The 24,619-nt window shown below is 32.2% G+C and overlaps 1 protein-coding gene and 1 pseudogene across 2 annotated transcripts; one reads left to right on the top strand and one right to left on the bottom strand.

Annotated features, from left to right (window-relative positions):
- The first annotated feature begins 1,695 nt into the window (after window positions 1-1,695).
- Window positions 1,696-2,442, top strand: LOC145141910 (secreted RxLR effector protein 161 pseudogene; annotated as a pseudogene).
- Window positions 2,443-5,245: 2,803 nt separating this feature from the next.
- Window positions 5,246-10,840, bottom strand: LOC145141903 (disease resistance protein RPV1-like). 2 transcript variants are annotated; one of them, XM_079074749.1, is made up of 6 exons: window positions 10,201-10,836; window positions 8,889-9,996; window positions 8,498-8,791; window positions 6,699-8,387; window positions 6,460-6,498; window positions 5,246-5,687 (listed from the first exon to the last, which is right to left on the bottom strand). In XM_079074749.1, the coding sequence occupies exons 1-4, from the start codon at window positions 10,677-10,679 to the stop codon at window positions 6,702-6,704; spliced, it is 3,567 nt and encodes a 1,188-aa protein (XP_078930875.1). In that variant the 5' UTR covers window positions 10,680-10,836; the 3' UTR covers window positions 5,246-5,687; window positions 6,460-6,498; window positions 6,699-6,701. The 2 variants fall into 2 exon arrangements, with proteins under 2 accessions (XP_078930875.1, XP_078930876.1); XM_079074750.1 differs by lacking the exons at window positions 5,246-5,687; window positions 6,460-6,498 and having other exon boundaries at window positions 6,699-6,910; window positions 6,992-8,387; window positions 10,201-10,840.
- Between the last annotated feature and the right edge of the window lie 13,779 nt (window positions 10,841-24,619).

Below are 24,619 nucleotides of genomic sequence, written 5' to 3'. Positions count from 1 at the left end.
CTTTTTGAAGGGCAATTGGTGAGCTTTTCCATATTGACAACCTGCACACACTAGGCCTTTACTCACTTCTAGTTCTGGAAGACCGCTGACAAGCTTCTTTTTCATCATAGTGTCGAGTTTGTCATAAGCTACATGACCCAAGCGCATATGCCAAAGATCCACATTTTGATTTTTCTTTGATTTATCTACATATGCAGTTTCAGCAGACATCACATAGATAGACTCCGATCTTCTTCCTTTGGCAATTGGGTAAGATGGAGTTTCAAACTCCTTATACACTTTGACATCATTGGGACCAAAAAGCACATAATGACCAGCTGAGGTTAATTGGGAAACAGAGAGCAAGTTCTTTTTCATTCCAGGAACATGATACACACTTTTTAACATCATCTCCTTCTTGTTTTCTTCCGGGTGAAACTGGACATCACCAACGTGGGCAATTTTAAGTTTTGAGTTATCAGCAATCACAACAACTCTAATTCCACCATATTCAACTGCATTTTGAATAATCTTTTTATCTCCCGTCATATGATTTGAGCAGCCGGAATCAACTACCCATTCATCTAACTTGTTCTTCGATTTTTCAGTTGTAGCTGCAAGGGCCATGACATGTTCATCTTGTGCAAAATGTGCTTCAGCATCCCATGCGTCTTCTTCTTGAGCAGTTGCTGCATTGCCTTCTTCCATACGTTGTTGTGGACAATTTATTGCCATGCGTCCTTTTTTACCACAATTATAACATTTAAAAGGAAACTTTTTGTTAGACCGAGAACTTTTCTGCTTCTCCACTGATTGTTCTCCCTTCTCATTGTCATGATTTCTCCTCTCGTTCCGTTTGTGCTTATCATAATTCTTTTTCTGTCCCTGGTTTGAGTTAGCCTTGTACTTCCCTTTACTTCTCTCCACATAAAGGGCTTCATCTTCGGCTTTAACAGAGATGCTTACCATCTGTTTTGCGAGAGCCTCCTGCCAAGAGGTTTTCAAACTCTACCAAAGAAGGTTGGACATACCAACCTTGTATTGCAGCCACAAAGCTTCTAAACTCAGGCTTTAAGCCGTGAATAATGATCCGCTTCATATGAGTCTCAGGAATATAAGACTGTGGATCAAGTTCTGAAATCTCCCTGCAAGTTGACTTCACTTTATGGAAATACTGAGGAATAGACATCTCACGTTGAGACACAGAGAGCAACTCATTTTCCAGAAGTTGCAACTTTGTGTCATTCTTTTTCGAGAACAGTGATTGAAGAGTTTTCCAGTCTTCGACTGGAGTCACAACATCCCGGATGTGTTAAAGAATGTCTTCTTCAACTGTTGTCTTCATAATAAACATCGCCTTTCCCGCCTTGATCTTCCATTTTCGCAGAACCCCATTGTTATCTTCAGCTTCTGGTTGCGCTTTCTCAGTACCATCTACAACCTCCCACAAATCCTGCCCCTGCATGTACGAAGTGATACAAGTGGACCATGTGTTGTAGTTTTGGTTGTTGAGTTTCTTGACACCACCTACTACTTGAAGATCAGCCATGGGTCTAGCTCTGATACCAGATTTGTTAACACTATGTAAAGTGTTTGCAGGGAAATTAGACAACACAGGAACTTTACACAAAAGTTGTGTTACTTCATTATAGAAAAGTGACAAAGCTTGATGCCTAAGAATTTTTTTTTTTTTTTTTGATTGACAGTAAGCCAGCAATGACACCAATTGACACAAACTCAAAACTTTGTGTTGATACCAGCAGAGAGTTAGAAGACACGACTATATACATGAAGATTGTGGGAAGCCTCATTTATCTCACTTTGACACGGCCTGACATAGCTTTTGTTGTAGGGGTTTTGAGTCGGTTCATGCAAAACCCTAGGAGATCTCATCTTGCTGCCATACGTCGAGTTCTAAGGTATGTGAAAGCAACACTTGATCAAGGAATTATGTTTAAGAGGGAGTCAATGTGCAAGCTAGTTGGTTTCTGCGATGCTGACTATGCAGGTGACTTAAACACACGACGCTCTACAACAGGATATGTGTTCATGTTGGGGTCTAGTGCAATCTCATGGTGCAGTAAACGGCAGCCCACAGTGTCTCTATCCACAACCGAAGCAGAGTGTAGAGCTGCTGCAATGGCAGCCCAAGAGAGTGTTTGGTTGGTTCAACTTCTAAAAGATCTACATGAATGGGAAGGTCACAAGATCAAGCTTTATTGTGACAATCTCTCTTCAATACAGTTGGCTAAGAACCCAACGTTTCATGCAAGAACCAAACACGTGGAGGTTCATTATCACTTCATCCGTGAGAAAGTTTTAAATGGAGACATAGACCTTCAATACATAAAAACTTCAGACCAAGTTGCAGACTCATTCACTAAAGGCCTCTCAAGCAAGAAATTGACCAACTTCTGTGAGACAATGGGAATGGTGAATGTTGGCGTTGAGAGGGAGTATTAAAATCCAACACCTAAGACCACGTGCATGACTTGTTGTGCATATGTCTAGCTATCTTTTAATATATGTTTAGTTTGCTTTATTTATTTTCCCCATAAAAGTTATTCTTGACTTTGTCTTTTTAGGTAGTGGGTTGTCCATTATCTTTAGGCTCTTAGTGGAGCAGTTTTTTATGTTTCTGTCATTTTCCTTTCACGTGTAAGCCTTCTTAGGCATCAAGCTTTGTCACTTTTCTATAATGAAGTAACACAACTTTTGTGTAAAGTTCCTGTGTTGTCTAATTTCCCTGCAAACACTTTACATAGTGTTAACAATATTAACTTATTTTAACATATAATTAATGGCGTAAATAAACAAAAAAAAAAAATCAATAATTTTTCTTTAAAAACAAATTTTATAATGGGTTTTCAGTAAAAGGTGAAAAAAAGTAAAGAGTTTTTCTAAATTTGAGATTTGATATTTTATTACAAAAATATTTTTCGCTAATTGCCATCTGTTTTTGTTAAACATGGGGATGAATTTTGGGAACATTCTGCAGTTTTTATGACATCATAGGTAAAAATTGAAAAATCATAATCATAACACATAGTTTTTTTTGTTGCAAGGAAGACTTGTGAGAGGTGCAATTAAGTGATGGTGATATATAGGAGTATTACTTTTGAGCAATAGTTGTAATTCTGGAAATAATTTTATGAGGAATATTTCCAGAAAAGATGCAAAGGTTTTCTTTACATAAATTACAAAAAAAATAAAATAAGAAATGATTTGAAAATGATATCAAGCACACCACAAATTTGTCGAGTTATTTTTTTTTTGTTACTATGCAATATGTTTTCCATTCAATTATATAAAAATTCACATCTAATAATTTGCTTTTTGTTGCTTTTAGATGAAGTTATTGCGGAAAAGATACAGAAGAGAGGTTGGGCTTGCACTTCAACTTCATGAAAGTCGGGTCCTGATTTTTTAATCACTTACTTGAACAATACTTTTAATCAAATACCCTTGAATTTGTACTCTTTGAGTTATACTTCATTGTCAGATTTTTTTTTTTTTTTTTTTTTTTTTTTTTTTGCTTATTTTTTTCTATCCTCTTTAGGATGAGAAACCATCAAGTTGTATGATTATGTTAGGTGGTGACATGGCAAGAATATAGTCAATTAACATACAATTTCCACTTGTTCATTTTCAAAAAGGAGTCGTTACGGCTGTAATGGTAGTGATTCATCTCATGATCACTTACTTAGTGGTGCTCTTAGTTGAAACTTTCTATACTTCTTGTTGCAGCTCTTTGTGATTTCATTTACATTGTATATGCAGGACCAAAATCAAAAGGAACAAGCATCAATGGTTGTTTAGACCTCTTATTAAACATGTTTAAAAGCTCTTTTTTACGCCTAGATTTTAGAATTTAATCCACTCTTGATATTAAAAGGATTGAAATAATACATGTTTAAGTGTCTTTTCAAACTATAGTGTTCTAATAAGTAAAACTCCTACCAGTTATAGCAGTGTACTTTTAACTTTTTCTTATTACAGCATAATACTTTGAAAATCTACCAAATGTAGCAATGTACTTTCAAGATTCAATTTTTTTCTTATTAGAACATTATGCTTTGATTGATATATACCCAGTCAGAGAAGTGAAATTGCTTTGTCTTTTAATTGCATTGCAATAGTTGGCTAGATTTTTGTAGTACAATGTTTTAACAAGAATAAATGAAAGTAGGATGTACGATAAAAAAACAAGTGAAAGTATGTTTCTAATTCATACATTTAACCCCAAACATACATATCTCATATTTCTTATCATCTTATTTCTGCAAAACCATTGAATTTAACTTTTTCATGGGAAAAGATCAAGAGAAGATATGAAATTAAGATGAACCAGGTTACCTGAGTCTTTTCAATTTATTGCTCACTAAAATGTAGAAAAATACTGCAACTTCAGTAATGACCCAACAAAACAATTAAGATATACAAGTATCAATTAAAATCCATAACACTTCCATCTCCAGTGCAATTTTTTGATCAGAAAAAAAAATAGATTGCCTATTTAGGGTTCAAATGAAGGTCAATTAACAATATTCACTTCAGTTGCCAAGATTGTTGAAGAGCGAAATCTATCTAATGTTCCATCCTCCATGATCAGTGCAATAAAACTACTTTGGCAGCTGCCTGGTAGAAATCAATTATATGATGAAATAACTTTTTGGAATATATACATAAACCCTATGAAATCAAGGAAAAAAACAAAGTTAACATACCATCACTACCCATGATTAGTTCCAAAAAAAAATTAGTTCATAAAGAAATGTGTGTTATGTTTCATGTCCAGTTCTATTAGCAGCATACACACAACAATAAACTTGTCCCTCTATAAAATAACATGAAGAAAGTTACATGTGGAAAATTTCTTTTTTCTATTATAAGTTACTGGATTAGTAGAGACCCATCACATCAACCTTTTCCAAAGTCGAGAGACTGACCACTTAACTTAATTTTTGGGTTTTTAGCTGAAAAATAATCATTATCATCTACAACAAGACCAAAAAGACCACCATGTCAATTCAGAGAACGATGATCAACTAGAAAACAGAGAAAGTACAATAGTTCTTTGAGAAATGACTTTTATGGGCCTCTAGAGCTTCTCAAAATCATCCTGTTGTGGGTGCGTGCATTATGTGCACCCTACATATATAGCAGAACGTTTTTCCTATTGTAACAACTTTCTACAGATTGTATGGCAACTTTTAACCTGAAACCTATCAAAACTCTATTCACAAACAATTAAGGTCGCAATCAATACACATATGAGACGATTCGTAACTTTCAAAATTACAATCTTATTGTTAATCAGGATACGGTTTGGGTTGATCCATGAAAATTCAGAGTGGTAAGCTAAATTTATATTTCAAAATATAAAGCATTAAGCTTTAAGTCTAAAAACAAACTTACAAACAAGAACTACGATCAATTTTTGATTGTTCCATTAAATGAAGAATGGAACGAATTTATTATCAAAATCTTGCAGTTCAAATGACATTTGGAAAGTCCCAACCTAACATCTCTTGAGCCATGGTTCTAATGGAGATCACTTCCAACTCATTCTCATTGTGCACTATGTGTTTCTTCTTTTGAAGAAGTCTCACATTGATTTCAACTAGTAACAATGCTTCAATCAACAGGAATCCCCAACACAAAGTCAACGATACTGAATGTGGAATCAACCCTTCTTCTACCGGTATCTGCACTCAAATTTCAAGGTGAACACATGATTATATTGTGGATGATAAAAGATCAACCGTTTCTAAATTGTAATATAATGTGGAAAATAATGTTGATACATACATACATACGTTTATACACATGTATATTCATACATAAATATCAGAATAATCTTAGATATAGCAACGTACTCTCATTTATTTATGTAGTATGGCATCCTACATTCATTTCATTTGATTACAACATGTTCCTTTGTTTTTCTTATTAAAGCAATGTACTTTGAAAAATCTACTCAAGGTAGCATTGTACGTTCAAAACCTTTTCTTATTAGAACACTATACTTTGAATGATCTACCCAAATATAGCAATGTACTTACATTTTTTTTCTTATTAAAACATTATGCTTTGAAAAATCTACCTAATTATAGCATTGTACTTTCAATTTTTTTTTTCTTATTACAACATTATACTTAGATAATCTACCCAGCCATGGGATTGTACTTTTAATTTTTACTTTGAAATTCTACATAACAAGAGCATTATACTTTCAACTATTACTTATTAGAACATTATACTTTGAATGGTCTAGCCAGTTATAGCATTGTACTTTCAAGTTTCATTTTTTTTTTCTTATTTAAACATATACTTCAATAAATCTACCCAGTTAGGGCAGTAAAATTGCTTTGTAATTTAATGTCATTGATAAACTGGGTAGATATTTTGTAGTATAATTTTGTAATAGGAAGAACTAGAATTAGGATGCTATGATAAGAGAGACAGATAGCAATTTACCCGAGTGTAGGCTTAATCCATTTTTTCAGCATCTCTTTTCTGCAAAAATCATTGAATTTAGCTTTTTAAGAGAAAAAATCAAGAGAAGAGAACAAATTAAGATGAACATTGTCTGCATGTATAGTACTTTATTTTCTTTTAATTATTAATTTTGATTTGTGGCTGAAATTTAGTTACCGTCGTATCAATTTTATTATTTAAATCAGTGTGACAAGATCAATGAAGAACACAGAAAGTACCTGTTACAAAGCTTCAAAAAGTTCATCCCTGGAGACTTCTGCTGTTGGCAGCTGTACGAAGCAGTCATATAGTGGGCCTTGTATCTCCGATGTAAACCCACACGACTCAAGAAGTTCCCACGACCCGAAGATAAACAGACCTTTTACCAAAAGAATGCTCTGTGGAAGATGAATTATGCTTGTACCTTGTACATACAACTCTCCTAAATGTTCTAAACATCCAAGTTCCTCAGGTAACTTTTCAAGCAATAAACAATGATCAAGTTTGAGAGAAGTTAAAAATTTCAACATACAAATGCTATCGGGTAGATGCTTAATCTTCATAGATGACAAAGTGAGCTTCCTTAAACTTTCCAATTCCCCAATACCCTCAGGTAACTTTTCAAGCAACAAACAATGATCAAGTTGGAGAAAAGTTAAACGTTTCAACATACAAATGCTACCTGGTAGATGCTTAATCTTCGCGGATGACAAAGCGAGCATCCTTAGACTTTCTAATTCGCCAATACCCTCGGGTAACTTTTCAAGAAGCCAACAGAATATAAGTCTGAGAGATTGCAGATGTTTCAACATACAAATGCTATCCGGAAGATGTTTAATTGTTGTAGATGACAAAGTTAGCTCCTCTAAACATTCTAATTGGTCAAGATCCTCAGGTAACCTCTCAAGTAGCAGACAATCTATAAGTTCAAGAGATTTCAAATGTTTCAACATACAAATGCTATGTGGAAGATGTTCAATTGTTGTAGATGACAAAATTAGCTCCTCCGGACAATCTAACTGGTCAAGATCCTTGAACGTCTCTAGAAAACTGCCTTTGAGTTCAAGATTTCTTAAATGTCTTAACCCACAAATGCTTTGTGAAAACGTCTCAAGGTTTGTGCAAGCACACATACCTACAGAAAGAAGCATCTCAAGATTTCTAGTAAATGAGGTTCGATCTTCTTCATAAAAGCACTTAAACCGAAACTTAGGCAAGTTATTGTCGGGGTGAAGCGGGCATCTTTCTAAGGCCTCCGCAATCAGCTGTAATTCAGCTGAAGGACCAACCTCAAGTGATTCATCCACACTACAAGAAGTATAATCATCTTTGTCAAACAAAAAAGAGCTAAACCTCAAACAACCACTTAAGTCTACATGGACAAGCTTGTTTAGACATCCAATGGGGGTGTGAAGTTCTACCAATTTATGACACTCTTTGAGATATAACTTCTTGAGATTTGGGGTCATCCGAAGGTCAAGGGTCCTCAATTTTGAATGACTAATTTTGAGTTTGGTGAGCTTTTGACATTCATTGGCCATGTGAAGTTCTTCCAAACAACAAGATTCTTGAAGATTTAACTTCTCTAGATTTGGAGTCATCCCAAGGTCAAGGGTCCTCAATTTTGAATGACTAATTTTGAGTTTGGTGAGCTTTTGACATTTATTGGCCATGTGAAGTTCTTCCAAACAACAAGATTCTTGAAGATTTAACTTCCCTAGATTTGGAGTCATCCCAAGGTCAAGGGTCCTCAACCTTGAACCTTCAATGTCGACAGAGGTGAGCTTTAAACATCCAGCGGTCATATGAAGTTCTAGCAAATCATCGCAATAATGAAGAGTCAACGTCTCGAGATTTGGAGTAAGCCCAAGGTCAATGGTACTCAACCTTGAAAAACTGAGGTCAAGAAATCTGAGCTTGTTAAAGACCTAAAATAAGCAAAAAAGAAACAAAATGAATATTGGTGTAATAACAGAACAATGTATGTATAACATTATATAATGAATTATACAGATCAATCGATCAACCATAATTTTACCTTACTTTCTCCACCTTCCCAAAGTTGTACAATTCTGCTGCGAACCATTTTAAGTGCAACAAGATTATTTGCTTGAAACATTGTGGGTAAAGAACTAAAAGGGTAATAGGTCCAATCCACATATCGTAGAGCATTTGGGAAGTCTGAGCCAGCCATACTAAACTCCAAATCACTGGAAGAAACTCCAAAAACAGAAAGAAATCTAAGTTCCTTCATCTTTCTCAGACCTTTTATAAAAATATGAGGATTGAATTTCACTGAGTGGAATCGTATACATCTTGTTGCTTTAGTACCCTGCAATCCAAAATAAGTCACCATGAAACTTGTGTCATAATAACTATAGATGTGTTGGTTTTTTCTTTTACCAAATATAAGTAAACATTATCCTTACCAAATCATTAGCTAATATCTCTTCAATTTCATCTTTAATCCACAATCGGCTATGATTGTGAGGCTCATCCAGGTGCCCACGACGAACAATATTCCTGCCCATTTCTACAATACGGTCATGCATGCCTAGGCAATCACCATCATAATAAAAGTTCTTATAAATAGTTATGAGAGATTTTTGTTCAAGAACTTTTAAACCATTTCTAGCATGAAACCCACAATATTCAAGCGCTTTGATAGCCTCATCTTTCAGCCAATCTTTCATGATGCATGCAACATCTAGAAACATTTCCTTGTAATCCTCCTCTAGAGATATATAGCTTAATTCCAATTTTTTCAAAGTTTGTGTTTCCGGAATCGTTTTTAGTCTTTCTAGGGCATCTATCCATTCGAGATCAGTTTTTCCACAAAGAAACGAACCCAAAACCTTAATCGTCAAGGGAAGATCAGCCGCATAATGTACAACTTGTCTTGATAGCTCTTCATACCCTTGAATTGGAATATCTATCCCAAATGCAAACCTACTGAACAGGCAAATTGCCTCCTCATATGATAGCAGATTGACATCATGAATGAACTTCACTCGATGCGCTACCAGCACTTGCTCATCTCTTGTTGTGATGATAATTACACTTCCCGCCTTAAACCAGTTAGGCTCGCCTGCTAACGCCTCAAGTTGATTTATATCATCAACATCATCTAGAACAACAAGAACCTTCCTATTAGGAATCCTCCTCTTCATCATGCGTTTCCCATCAAAAACACTACTTACTCTCATGTCTTCATTGAAGACATCTGAAAGGACTTGCTTTTGCAAAGAATTTAAACCGGAGAAAGAAGCCTTTTCCCTCACATTTTCAACGAAGCTTGTACCTTCAAACTGAAAGGATATGTGATCAAAAGCAGCTCTTGCTAAAGTTGTCTTTCCACCACCTCCCATGCCCTTGATCCCGATCATACGGACATCGTCACAGCCAATTCCTAAAGATGGTATAAGATTTTCGATCCGGGTCTCCATTCCTACTAGCTTTTCATCAATGTTGAAACTAATGGAACGTAACTCTAGTGAAAGCACCTCAACTATTTTTCGGATGAATTTAGCTTCATGCCTGCATTTTAAAGAAGATTCAGTTAGCTTACTCAAAATCCCATATCACCAGTCACTTTCAGATCTATAATTAACATATGAAAAATTACGTATTAAAATTTGACAATCTAAGATGCCATATACGAGCCATTTATATCCAGGACTCCAGATTATGCAGTAGATCTAAAATATTCAAAATATTGCAGAGATCTAATGAAGGAATTACCCGTCAGCAGTGTTCTTCAACTCCCACCCAGCCAGATCCGCTGCTTCTTTGAGAGCCTCTCTCCATATTCCAGCAGCCTCTTTATTTTGAAGGTCGTAAAAGGCGTCTGCCACTGCCCCCTCTTGTTTGCGGACTTCCCGTGGTTCCACATCATAGAAAACGGGGTAAGCGGTATGCTCGTTCGACTTCTGACACTCCATTATCTTAACAAGTTCATTCAAGCACCAAGATGAAGAGGCATATCTTTTGGAGAAAACAATGATGTAGAATTTGGAGTTTTCAATGGATCCGATGAGCTCATCACTAATGTTTTCCCCTTTTTTGATTTCTTCGTCGTCCTTGTAAGTATGAATGCTTTTTTGCTTAAGAGCATGATAAAGATGGTCAACGAAGTTCGTACGAGTGTCTTCGCCCCTGAAACTCAAAAATACATCATACTTAAAGATCTTGTGAATGGATGAAGTTGAAGAAGACGCCATTAAAGGTATGATTGAAGGATCCTGATAAAAATCAAATCTTTGTTAAGAAAAGTTAAAATGATTGCGAAGAAATTTTGATGAGATGAATCTGGATGATCATCATAAGCAGATTAAGAAGATAGAAGATAATGTGATCGATGGTGATGGGTGTTGCTGGAAGACTTTTGGACTTCTGTGGAGAAAGCCAGACCACTTGTTTAGTCAAGGAACTGTAAATTTACTGCATTTCTAGTTAAGGCATGACGGTTGTGAAAAATATTTACCATGTTTACCATTTTTGTCAGGAAGAGAAAAGGAAGTGCAGAAGAAGATGAGTTTCAAGAATCTTATTTCCGTTTCCACGTCTCTGTATTTCCCCTTGGCGTCTTACTTTTTTTTTAGTGGGGATATCGACTAAAAAAATAAGACGCAGGTTGATTTTTAGGGTTCTTATTAAAAAAGACAATTTAATATATATATATATATATATATATATATATATATATATATATATATATATATATATATGCGAAAATATATATATTATGCGAAAATGCGAGAACCATTCAATTTTTGACACATGTATTTTGTAATTTATATTATTTTCTAATATTTAAAGGGTATACTTGTAAATATATATTTTTTGAATGTATTTATTAGTTATTGTGGATAATCAAATTTGAAATTTTAATTCAGTTGGTAACTTCTTACTGTACGTAGTGGACCAATTTAGTTTTTAATGTATAGACATTCGGTTGACTCAAATTAGAATTGACCGATTGCAGTTTCGGTTTTTATTCGATGTTTGCGTTTAAAGCCATATTGGATGCTCGTTCAAATAAAAAAAGGTTTAATTCGAAAAGGAAAAAAAAAGAACCGATTGCAAAAGGAATTAGAACGAAACATGAATTTGAATTTGAACTGTGCTGATAATCCGATTGAAATTGAAGATGATGAAGATTATGCGGTTGAAGATTTCATACAGAAACAAAAATTTGATGGAGGTTCATATGTTTATCCATATTCATCAAGCATTCAGAACTTTAATTATTAGTTTTATCGATTCATGTAGTTCATGTTATTTTGTTCCAGATTTGAAGAATCCAATTGAGATACATTCCGGTAAATCATTGAAGATTAAGAAAGATCCCGAAAATGGCGGTGTTTCAAGTGTTGATGTTCTTAGAAACATGGAAAAAGTCAATGAAGGTAGTTGTTTTGTGAGTTGTCGTTAATTCAGTAGATAATACAATCGTTTTTATTGTATCAGATGAGAATAAGGCAATTGAGATTCATTCTAGCAATTCTTTGAAGCTTAAGAAACGCAGAATTGATGATGAAGTAGGCAAGGGCAAAAAAATTAATGAAGGTATGTACATATTCTTTAATTCCACATTCAATTAATATAAGGATGTTGTTTTATTGCATTAAAACACCCTATTAAAGTTTGATTTTTATTATGAAGTAAATTTAAAGAAACTAAGGTATTTCAAATTAAATACAAACTGATTGAATACCTTCTTGCAGTTTTAATCTAATTGTTAATCTAATTGTTAATGTAATATTTGGATATGTTTTGTAGGCTGTAATTCTTTTTCTAGTGATTCAGATTATGAAGATTCGAGTATAAGAAGTTTTAAGAAGTTTGTAGGAAAATCTGATAAAAAAGAAAAAAAAAGATGGTAAAGCTGGTAATGTGAAAGCTTTGTATGCTCGTGTTTCTGTTAATTCTATTTATGGGGCTGTGAAATCTATGAATGATATTCAAAAAGATTGTGTAAGAAGAATTGGTTTTGGGTCATTGCTTGATATGAAGACTCAAAGTATTCCAACGAAATTATGTTATTTTGTTGTGGATTCTTTTGATCATGAGGAGATGGTTATTAAGAGTGAAGGTGGAAATATTCCGGTAACAAGAGAAGATGTGAATAGGGTTCTAGGTTTGCCATTGGGTTATGAGCAAATAAGTTGTTTAGGTGTTCGAGGCAATGATGATTAGTTTGAAATTTGGAAAGACCAATTTAAGAAGCCATTGTCATTAGTAGCTCCTTCTGATTTGTTGATGAAGATAATAGAGCGAAGTGAAGCAGATATGGTTTTCATTGTGAATTTCATAATTCTGGTGTGTACATGTTTCGGATCATGTAACAAACAAGGAGCTTGTAATTTCAAAGTTCTTCCTTACTTGTCTCAATCATCTAAGTTGGATAAAATAGATTGGTGTGCATATGTTTTGAATTGTTTGAAGGAAGAGAAAGTGGTATGGAGCAGAAATGAAATTAAAACATTTTTTAATGGACCATGTGAATTTCTAACGGTATATTCTTTTAAATTTTTTGATTTCTTTATATAATAAATAATATTCATATCATTATATTTTCTAACTAAAGATGTTTTTTGTAGTTGCTATATGTTGACAGGATTCAATGTCAGCAAATGCCATTTTTCAGAAGATTTCCTGTAATTAATTTCTGGACATCAGATCAACTTAAGTTTAGAGAAAGCAAGGAATTGGAAAATGGTGGTTTCGGTTATGGTGTTGTTGCAAATTGTAATGAAGATTTTGAAAGTGGATCGATATATGTAAGATTCATTTTTTATTTGTATATTTTCTTAAATTTCGGATTAATTTTTATTTTATTTATTTTTTAAAAATTTTCAGGATTGTGAGTCGGATATTCAGTGGGTTGTTTATGATTTGAATAAGAAAGTTGAAATGGCATTGCAAAAGCATGGAAGTCATAAAAATTTTCAATTGTATAAATTGAAATTACAAGAGATTGTTTCAGTTTTTTCTAAATTCCATCATAGTGATGTTGATAATGTTTCAAGTTCAGGCTCAATAAGAAGGAAAATTAGTTTTGAGGATGACTCTTTCAATCATCAGGGTAATTGTTTTCTATATTTATGAATTATTCATTTTAGACTAAACTGCAAATTTGGTCCCTGTGGTTAGCAAAAAATTGTAGATGGAGTCCAAAAAGTTTCCAACTTGCACCACTGGTCCAAAATCACAAACTTTTCGTGGATTTGGTCCCTGAACAATTTGAAATGACTCTTTTACCCTTTTGATTTGTTTTTTCTATTTTCTTTATTAATTTTAGTATTTAAATGTTTAAAAAAAATAATTAAATAAATCCTACCCCATCCATCCCTCTCCACCGGTAACCTCTCTCTCTCTCTCTCTATCTCTCTCTCTCTCTCTTCACTTGCAAAAACCTCTTTCTCTCATCGTCTTCTTCATCCCTTCAATGACAAAAACACCAGGTAACATAATTTTAGATCCACCTTAAAAAACCTTAACCCACCACCATCATTGAAATGATTCCCTAGAACTGGAGCGGTTTTTCATCTCAAATGAAATTCCCCTAAAGAGCGATTCTCATGAAAAATGGGGTCAATCTTCTAAATCATCCTAACCCACCCTCCCAATTCGTAAACCCCACCCCTCCCTTTCTCTATTGGGTTCATCACACACAAGAACAACCATGAGTTAAAACCCATATCTACAACACCTTCCGGTGGTGAACTTGAGTCACTATAAAGAATCAGAATCAGCATGTTGCACCTTCAAGAAATTGAATCAGAATCTGACGATTGGGCCTTCAAGAAATTGAGATATGGAAATAATGGTGTTGAACAAGTGTTTGAAAATCAGACCTTCGGCACATACATACTCTGATTAACACGGAAATTGACACCACCCGAACATCTAAAAACCCTAAAATCTCGGATCTGAACAACTACACACATACATTGATGGTCACTTCGCTCTTGGAGGTTCACCAAATGAAAACGTAGCTCCGACTGTGAAAATCCTTTGCTGGAATGAGAAACTCAAGAAAGAGAGTAATAGAGGGAGGTGTTGGCCTATCAATGTTCTCAATCTGGTTTATCAGTATGTGTGCGTGTGTGTGTTTGTTGAATCAGGAAGAGAGAACGAGAGACGCAAGAGAGAGAGAGGTGTGTGTGCACATATATGTGTTTAATCTGCATCAGTTTTTCCAAAACTTCATTATATGTGCTTATATGTGTTGAATATGCATAATATTTTCCCAGAACTCCATTGTGTTCATAGTTTATGTATGTGTATCAGTGTATGATTGTGAATTAAATTAGTAAGAGAGGGGTAGGGTTATCGACGTAAGAGGTGGGGGTGGTAGGGGTGCTGATAATATTTCTTTTTGCTTTTTTTTTCAAGTACTGAATTACTGAAATACATAAAAAATGGAAGGGCAAAATAGTCTTTCTAACTAATTTTAAAATATTCAGGGATTAAAACCATAAAAAGTTTCAGCTTTTGGACTAATGGTGCAAGTTGAAAATATTTTGGACCTTATCCACACTTTTTGGATAACCACAGGGACCATAAATGCAGTTTTGTCTTCATTTTATGATAATGCAAAAGAACATCAAATTCTAAATCTATTTTTATTTTTTGTATTGTAGGTAATGAAATTGGAAAAAGATTGTTGAATGAAGATATACTATCCTTTGTTTTAGGAATAGAGTCTGAGTTATATACTCCAAAAAAGCCTTGTTTAAGTTCAGGTCATAAAATGCAAGAGAGATCAATATTTAAAGGGTTTGTTGATTCTCCGGTTAATGTAAGGGGTAAAAATTTGCATGTTACAAGTTGTTTGAGTAAAAGAAATCAAAATCAATTGCAATCTAAATCAAGGCCAAAAAGAGATCAAATGTTACCTCCAGTAAGGAGGTCTCCTTATGTGATTTGGGCGGTTCCTATTGATACTACTTTGACAAAGGAAGAGAACATAATATCTAACTGGTATTCAGTTTAGTTGAAGATCCAATGTAATGGGTTTTTTTGTGAAGATAGGTAATTATTAATTTAACATATATTAATATTATCATTTTAATTTTGTAGGGATAACTTATTTCTTAGCATATCTGGTCAACGTGGAGAACGTCATATGTTTGAGAGCTTATATCCGCATGAACATCTATTTTATGGAACAATTGATTGTTTTGTTGATGTTCTAAACTATGATGAGAGAGCTAGAAATAAAGATACTCCGTCATGTTTCTTCTTCAAGACATGTGTTTTGGTAAATTTTTAGTTTTTTTAATTTTATTATTTGTTTCAATATGGGTTTGATTTTTTTTGTATAAGTAGAATCCTGGATATATGCACATCAAAGGAACTAAAAGTGAAGAAAGAGTATAAAAATTTCAAAGAGAATGTCCTTCAGTGTTTGGGTGTATCGGAAGATAGAAGATGTTTAAAAGGATTTGATATGGTAAGGTTTTAATACGATATGTTTATTTTATATAAAAGTTTAAATTATCTTAATGAATTTTTTTTTATATATAGGTGTTTTTTCCTGCATGTTCAAACAATCACTATTTTGTGTTTGTTTATGATTTTAAGAACCGAAAAGCTGTGATTTTGGACAACCTGTTGTACAGTAGTTGTGATGAAGCATATCCACATCTTATTTATAATTTGGTATGTTATTTTGACTTTGATATAATCTTAGTAATATTTTATTTCTGATATTATTTTTTTATTGTTGCAGAAGTATATGTTTGAGAGGTATCTTCTTGAAATTAATCATAATATGGCGTTTTCGGTTCAATATGAAATTGATTTTTTCCATCGGTACATGACATGGAAAACAATGGGTAACTTGAATGATTGTGGCATATTTTTTATGAGGCACATGAAAACTTATAAAGGTGGTCCGTTAGCACAATGGGAATGTGGATTTAAAAAGGAAGGTGCTGATCAATTACATCAAATTAGGAAGCTGAGGAGGAGGTATTGTTTGAAAATTTTGTTGAGTGAGGTGAACATAATGAAGCCTGAAGTAGAAAATCTAATTGGTCAATATCAAAGGATGTCTCATGATGATAGGCGTAAATTATATCTAGATGGTATATTTAAAATAGGATCTCGTCTAGCAGCTTTTGGTCCATGAAACAATATTATGTTTTCAAGAGTATTAATATGTTTTGTTGTTTACTTTTATTTAGTTTTCCTTTAAATTTGTAAGTTGTTTTAGTCATCAAATGTAAGACATGAATAGAAGTCTATGTTTTAATTAGTGAAGTGTTTTTGTAATTAGTGAAGTGTTTTTGAATAACATTTCTTTTTTGGCATTTTGACATAAAGGACTTTGTGGTCCATTGTAACATGAAGGGCAATTTGGTCCATTTTGACAATGATGCATAGAAATTGTTTGGGATAATGTCATAAAAAGCCTTAAGTTTGGTAGAAAATGCCGGTTTTACCCTTCGGCAGATTTTTGGTTCGTTTATACCGCAAACTTGTCATTTTTTTTGTCAGTTTTGCCCTTGTCACCTGCAATAGCAGGTTTCCAGGTTACCATGAATTATTTTTTGCGAAAAAACCCTTAAGTTTACAAATATTTTGCAAAAAAACCCTTAAGATTATAAACATATAAAATATAAATATATATTCAAAATTTGATAAAACTACATAGTTTCTTACTGAAACATATTTTTAGCTTTATTTATGGTAAATTTTATATTGGTTCGATATAAAGTCTTTATATTTAAATTTTAAAAAGTTACCTAATTTTATCAAAATTTGAATATATTTATTAATTAATACTTAAACTTTTCAAAGCAACATTAAAAAACGTCTGTTAGCTAATAATGAACTATGCTAAAATAATTAAACATATGAATAATATGACATTAGTACCATTCAATTAATTTTTTTAAACGAAAAATAAAAATATCTTATATGTTTAAAAGGTTTGTATTTCAGAAATAATAAACTATCATATTTTTTTTATAAAGATAAATATATTTATATAATAAATTAGACAAATATATTTATATTTTATATGTTTAAAAGGTTTATATTTATTTTTGATGTTTAAAATGTTTATGATATTTTAATATAAAAATATGATAATATTATTATGTATTTAAACATATAAAAAAAATATGATACGTTATTATTTATGAAATACAAACCTTTTAAACATATAAAATATTTTTATTTACCTTTTAAAAAAATTAATTGAATGTACTTGATGCCATATTATTCATATGTTTAACTATTTTAGCATAATTAATTATTAACTAACAGATGTTTTTTAATTTTGTTTTGAAAAGTTGATGTATTAATTAAGAAATATATTCAAATTTTGATAAAACTAGGTAACCTTCTTAAAACTTAAATATAAAAACTTTATATCGAACCAATATAAAATTTACCGTACATAAAGCTAAAAATATGTTTCAGTAGAAAACTATGTAGTTTTATCAAATTTTGAATATATATTTATATTTTATATGCTTATAATCTTAAGGGTTTTTTTGCAAAATATTTGTAAACTTAAGGGTTTTTTCGCAAAAAATAATTCATGGTAACCTGGAAACCTGATATTGCAGGTGACAAAGGCAAAACCGACAAAAAAATGACAAGTTTGCGGTATAAACGAACCAAAAATCTGCCGAAGGGTAAAACCGACATTTTCTGCCAAACTTAAGGCTTTTTATGACATTATCCCAAATTGTTTTCATTCAGAACTTATTCCAACGATTGGAATGGTGTATTACCCTTGGTTAAAATACAATTAATCAAACACTTAATATATCAATCAAAATTGATGATTTCTTCCTGGTTCAAAAGTACATTGTCTATTTTGCATTTTCACATTAGAGTCAATTTTGTACATTTTGACATAAAGGACATTTTTGTCCACTTTTGACCCTGATGTTGGTGAATTTTTTTCATTCTTGACCAAAAAGGTGCATTTCACTTGGTATTAGAAAAAAATGGAAAAGAAAATTAACTATGTGAAAAAATGGACCAAATTGCCCTTTAGGTCATTTAAAATGGATCAACATAAAAAGTATGATTAGATGCAAGTTACACAACTTTGAAGTTAGAAAGAATTAAAAATAAAACATCTTTGGATAACAATTCTTTTTTTTGCATTTTGACATAAAGGACAATTTGGTCGATTTTAACATAAAGGGCAATTTGGTCCATTTTGACCCTAATACATATAAATTGTTTTTATTTAAATTTTATTCCACCGAGTGAAATGGTGTATTATTCTTGGTTAAAATACAAGTAATCAAACACTTAATATATCAATTAAGATTGATGATTTTTTCCTGGTTCAAAAGTACATTGTCTATTTTGCATAAAAGTCAATTTTGTCCATTTTGACATAAAGGAAAATTTTGTCCATGTTGACCCTAATGCAGGTAATTTGTTTTCATTCTTTATTAAAAAGGTGCATTACATTTGGTTAAATTTCGATTATTCAAACATTTAATATATAAACAAAGTAATACTTAATTTTCTAAAAAGATATATTAAATAAACATATGACACATGCCTTGTTTATAAACATCTTAGAAAGTAGCAAACATAATCAAATTACATAAAGTTCTTACATTCTAAAATCATAACACATCATTTTTCTGCATACAACTACCATCTAGATTCAAAAACCCAAAACCCACATTTTCCCCTGTTTGTGTCATCGACTTCCTTGTTTCCTTCTAATTCTTGAAAAGCTTCACTTGGTGCTTTGTGTACTCTAAAGCTTCATGAAGTTTGTGCACATCGATCCATATCTTGAAGTTGTCAAACATGTTGATTCTAGCTTCCCATACATTCAGATTTGGATTTTAAACAACCAACTTGTACAGAAGAGTACACAGATAACTGTTGGTTGCCATGTTCAAAGTATTTGGGAAGTAGATCGAAACAGTTTTAACAAAATGTTCAATATAAATTTCTTGAACACAAAACAACCCATCATTTTTCACCTTTTCCACAAAATCAGAAATATCAAGAACATATTGAAGTTTGTTTAACCCAACATCTAAAGGAGCATAAGTAACCAACGAGTAGCAGAATGTGTTGTGGAATTCGTAACCTAAAGAGGAGATTATTTTCTGGAAGATCTGAATAGAGAAATTGTTTATGTTGCAAAAGTCAACATAGTCAATAATACCTCCTTCGTAAGACATGTTTGGATTGTTGGAAAAATGTCCTCCATGATAGATTTTCATTGAGAAGTAACATTTGTTTTCAGTTCCTGATTAAATAAGAATAAAAATTAGATAAACATAAATATCATATGATATAAAGAAAAAGAACCATACCATACAGCTCTTCTGGAAGTATATACTTTGATGAATCTCGGAAATCTAGTTTTCACCATTAAAATCCATCGAATGCAAATCTTATAACTCTTTAGTTTTTTTTTATAACGGAAGAAGATGTGGGGCTGTTGGATATATAAGAAGTAATTGTAATCAAAAGAAATAATTGTAGTTTTTAAATATTGTTTTGGGTTGTCAATCACATTTATTGTTTCTGATATTGGCGGTTATGGAGGCTTAGATAATACTTTTACTTTATATTAGATAATCATTAGAATCTTTCAAATAGAAGATATTATCTTATTTTCAATGACTCTTTTTATGTTATCTCTAATAATGGCGGTTATATTTTGCAATTTGCATCATACTATCTATATATTCAATGCAATGTATAATGTTGGAAATATAATCAGTAATAAATATATTTTGGTATCCTTCAATTGTTATATTATATTCTAATTACAATGACAATGTTTATATTATAACTAACCATATATATTTTTCTTATTAATAATTTTATTAATTAATTTATTAAAATATAGTATTTTAAAATTATTTGTATTGATGAATATATTATTATTCGGAAGAAGGGCTTTTTTGTCCATTTTTCTCCTGCACTAATCTTTTATATTTTGCGTAAATCCTTTTAAAAGTGAAATAAGCAATGTAGTATTATAAAAGGACCAAATCATCAATTTAATATAAAATTAATAAAATAAGTGAAATTAAGAAAATTTGCCCTTTTTTTTAATCAGAAATTTATGATATTCGAATATTTAGGTTTTTTAATTTTTTTCAATTTATTTTTATTCATTTTTTATTTTGTATTTTTTTTGTCCTTTTGATATCAAATTAATAGATTACCTTTAAAAAGTGTAATTTCCTCCATTTTGCCCCTGCATCACTTTTTTATTCATTTTTGTTTATTTTGTAATATTTTTTTTGTCTGTTTGACAGTGAATGAGTACAATACTTGTATTAAGGTCATTTTGGTCCATTTTTATTCATTTTTGTTTATTTTGTATTTTTTTTTGTCCTTTTGAAATCAAATTAATAGATTACCTTTAAAAAGTGTAATTTCCTCCATTTTGCCCCTGCATCACTTTTTTATTCATTTTTGTTTATTTTGTATATTTTTTTTGTCCGTTTGATAGTGAATGAGTACAATACTTGTATTAAGGGCATTTTGTTCCATTTTGCAACTGCATTGTATTTTTATATTGGATAATGATCTTTTTTTACAACATAAAGGTATAAAAATTTCAAGTTTGGACATATTGCTCCTACATTAAATCCTTAAAAATGAAGTTCCAAAATTTTATCTATCTATAGGTTATACATCACAACACACATGTTAAACCTTTTATTTTATTATACAAAGCTTTTTTTTTTCAGATTTTGTTTTTGATAAGAAAACATTATATATTTTCATTGAAGGGCATAATTGTCCTTTTGTAACAGAAACATCATTTTGATAGCATAATAATCAAACATTGTAACACATTCAAATATATGAAACTAAAATTGTATGATTAAACAAATATCTGCAAAGATTTACCATAAGTTTACATAAGAAAATCATAATATAAAGTTTTATACTGATGTTTTTTCAAAGGCATAAGAAATTTGGATGGATTGATGGGGCAGTTTCTTTTATCATGATTGACAAATTCATTACATCCTGTGCATTTTCGTTTAACCTTAAGAGATTTTGCAATTGCTTTTTCTGCAGAGCTTTGCATTCTTTTTCTCTTTCCGGAACCTCTAGTTCTTATCCCGTTAGGTGCCTCAATGTCAATTTCATTTGGAATGTGGAGTCCAACAACATTTTCAACAATTTCTCTTATTGGATTTGTATTTGGTTTAGTCACAACATTCTTTTCACACTCAATGCTTAATGTCTTCAAACTTTGTACCAGTTCTTGTAATTTCCCAAGATCATGAGCCACCGAATCGACACCTTTCTCATACAAATATGACGCCTCATGCAAAAGATTTGAAGTTTCAGTGTTGCCCACTCCCCATCTATGCAATATCTTTTGATAAGAAACATCCACAATGTTTTTTCTCCATCGATCAAGAATGTATTTTTCCGGTATTTTGAAAATGTCATTGTCTAAGAGAACTCTAAAACAATGACAACAAAGAATTCCATAAAACTGAAAATGCTTACATGAACATTGTATGGTCATATCTCCTTCATTAAAAAACACCTGCAATATTATTCTTATTTTATCAATTTTCATTTATAATAAAAATTTTAAAAAATAGAAATAGAAAATAAATATAATGTTAAATAATTTTAAACCTTGAAATGGGGCCTTTCTCCAGTTTTGTGGTTCTTGTAAACTATTGTGCATTCTTGAGTTTCATTCACAATTAAGGATGTCTTTTGGAAACATAAAGTGAATGCTTTTTTGATCTCCTTTTGTACTTTAATGAATGCCTCTCTAGTATAAATAGTGGATGCATGGTTTTTGTCACAACTAGGAATTTTGACACCTTGTAACAACAATGATAACATTTGTGAACAAAAAAATATGAAAGCATGTATGATGCTTATTCAATAACAACAAAACTTCCATCAAACACTTTATACAAGCACTGCAAATAGTCAACAAAGAATTGGAAACCCTAGAAATCCCGGTTTAAGTCCATTTTGGACTAGGATTTTCTTATTGGGCCTAATGGACCAATAAGCTTCCAATTTGACTATTTTGGACTTAGAACTCTTAAATTGGGCCCTAATTGGACCCATATACATGAAAACTTAATATTTTGGGCCTTATAAGCCTAAAATGAACTAGGTTATCTTTAATGGGCCTTATTGGGCCATAACAAATCTAATTAGCCCTAATGGGCCATAAAACTCATCCTTGATTTATCTTGAGCCGAGAACCCTCTCCAAAGACCAATTGGACCAAAAGTCATCTAATTGGGCCATAATATGGGCTTAAGCACAAAAAAGCCCAATTTCTTTTCTTTCTTCTCCATCTCTCGGCCCAACCACAACACATGGGAAAAAAGAGTTGACTTTTCTACATACCACCTCACAATTATACATGGGATATCCATGCAACTATCCTATACTTCCAAGCACCTATTACTTCACACTCTCTCTTCTCCTCTCTCTCTTTTCTTCTTCGACCGAGAACACAAAGGGAAAGACACACACACACACAATTCACTCAAACACTCTCAATTCTTCTTCCAAAAATTTCGAGATTTAAGAGCTTTCAAGTAGGATTCTCCCTAAGAGTCATCATCTAAGAACACATCTAAGCCAAAGATCATCCAAGAAAGCTTCCTAGGCCGAGAATAGCATCAAACTTCTTCCATTCTTCTTCAAAACCGAACCCACAAACTCAAGGTGAGTTCATACCCCTCTCTTTTCGGTTTTCACAAGTTTTATGGGGGAGAATACAAGTAAAATGTGTAGATCTAAGTGTATGTGTATGTTATGTATGATTTTATGCATGTATGTGTGATTTTATGTGTTTTGTGGTAAATATGTAACCAAAAAGGGAAGAAATCTCGAGATCTATGCCTTAAGAAGGAAAATAAACATGATCTAAGTTATATTACACTAAAAAAAGTCAAGAACATTACCCTCTAAGATTTTGATAAACACATTTCAACATAAAACCCATTTTTGGACTTATTTTGTCAAATAAACAAAAGTTGGGTTAAACTTGTCACTCACGGTTTTCTCAAGGATTAAAAGAGTCTAAACAGTAAAAATAAGTGTTTTTATGAATATCATACTCTTTTAAAGGTTAGAAATGAAATTTATGGCTTAATGTGACAAATCTTAGGCTTTTCGGCCCAATGGGTCAAAATTTGCGAAAAACCACATTTTCAAGGGACTGAATGGTAAATTTCACAAGAATGGAGGTAAAAAGTGTAAACAAAACCAATTCAGGGGTTAAAATGCTTTTCTTTTCCAAAAAGGATCAAAAATGTAAAGTTTTTGGATTTTGGGCCAAAATTGTAAAAATTGCAAAAAGTTTGGGCTTTAACCGACAAACACTTTTCTGGAAGGGCTGAAACTGCCAAAGAATAAGTTTTGGGCTAAAAATATCACTTGAACAAGTCTATGGGTCAAATGTGTCAAGAAAATGGTTTAAGGGCAAAAATGTCTTTTTTTTTATATAAGGGACTAAAATTGTCATTTTTATTAAAGAAAGGCTGAAAAGGTCAAACCAATATTCTTAAGTCAATTATTTTATTTTTAGAATATTGAGTCAAAAACACTAAACTACGACTTACAAAAATTGAAAGAGGAATATACGTATAAATCCAAATGTCGTTACAAACAAATCGACCGGTCTCGAGTCGATACAAAAACAACAATCGTTAATTCGAACCTTCCAACAATTATACAATACCTAAAACAAGTAAACATTCAAAACTTTGGGCTTGAAAGTTCCAATCATGCATGTTGGGCCTTTGTGATCCATTAACATGATTTTTAGGCCCAAGGGTTAATAATAATAAATGTTATTGGGCCTTCTATGACCCAATTTCATATTAAATGGACTCTCAATGGCTTTTAAGTGCTATTGGGCCTTAGTGGCCCATTAGCATTGCTAGTAAGGTCCAAGTGAATCAAATGCGAAATGGGCCAACGTGTCCTTCGTATACCCAACAGCCTAAAATAACTCACGAAAGTAGCAGGACTTGTATTCCTCTTCTCCTCGTTTGTTAGGCTTATGTGTAATCAAAGTAAACAATTCAGGTCGTTAATCAATAGTAATCAATGTTGTTTGGATTAGGTGAGTAATAACAGGCAACACCTCTAAGGGTCGTTCGTAGTCTGTAGTTATAATCAAAGTCTC

Source organism: Lactuca virosa, unplaced genomic scaffold (assembly GCF_052849685.1).
Source record: "Lactuca virosa cultivar CGN04683 unplaced genomic scaffold, Lactuca_virosa_CGN04683_v6 scaffold_103, whole genome shotgun sequence".
NCBI classification, from domain to species: domain Eukaryota; kingdom Viridiplantae; phylum Streptophyta; class Magnoliopsida; order Asterales; family Asteraceae; genus Lactuca; species Lactuca virosa.
Note: the sequence above shows the minus strand (reverse complement) of the source record. Positions and strands in the feature narration are given on the sequence as shown.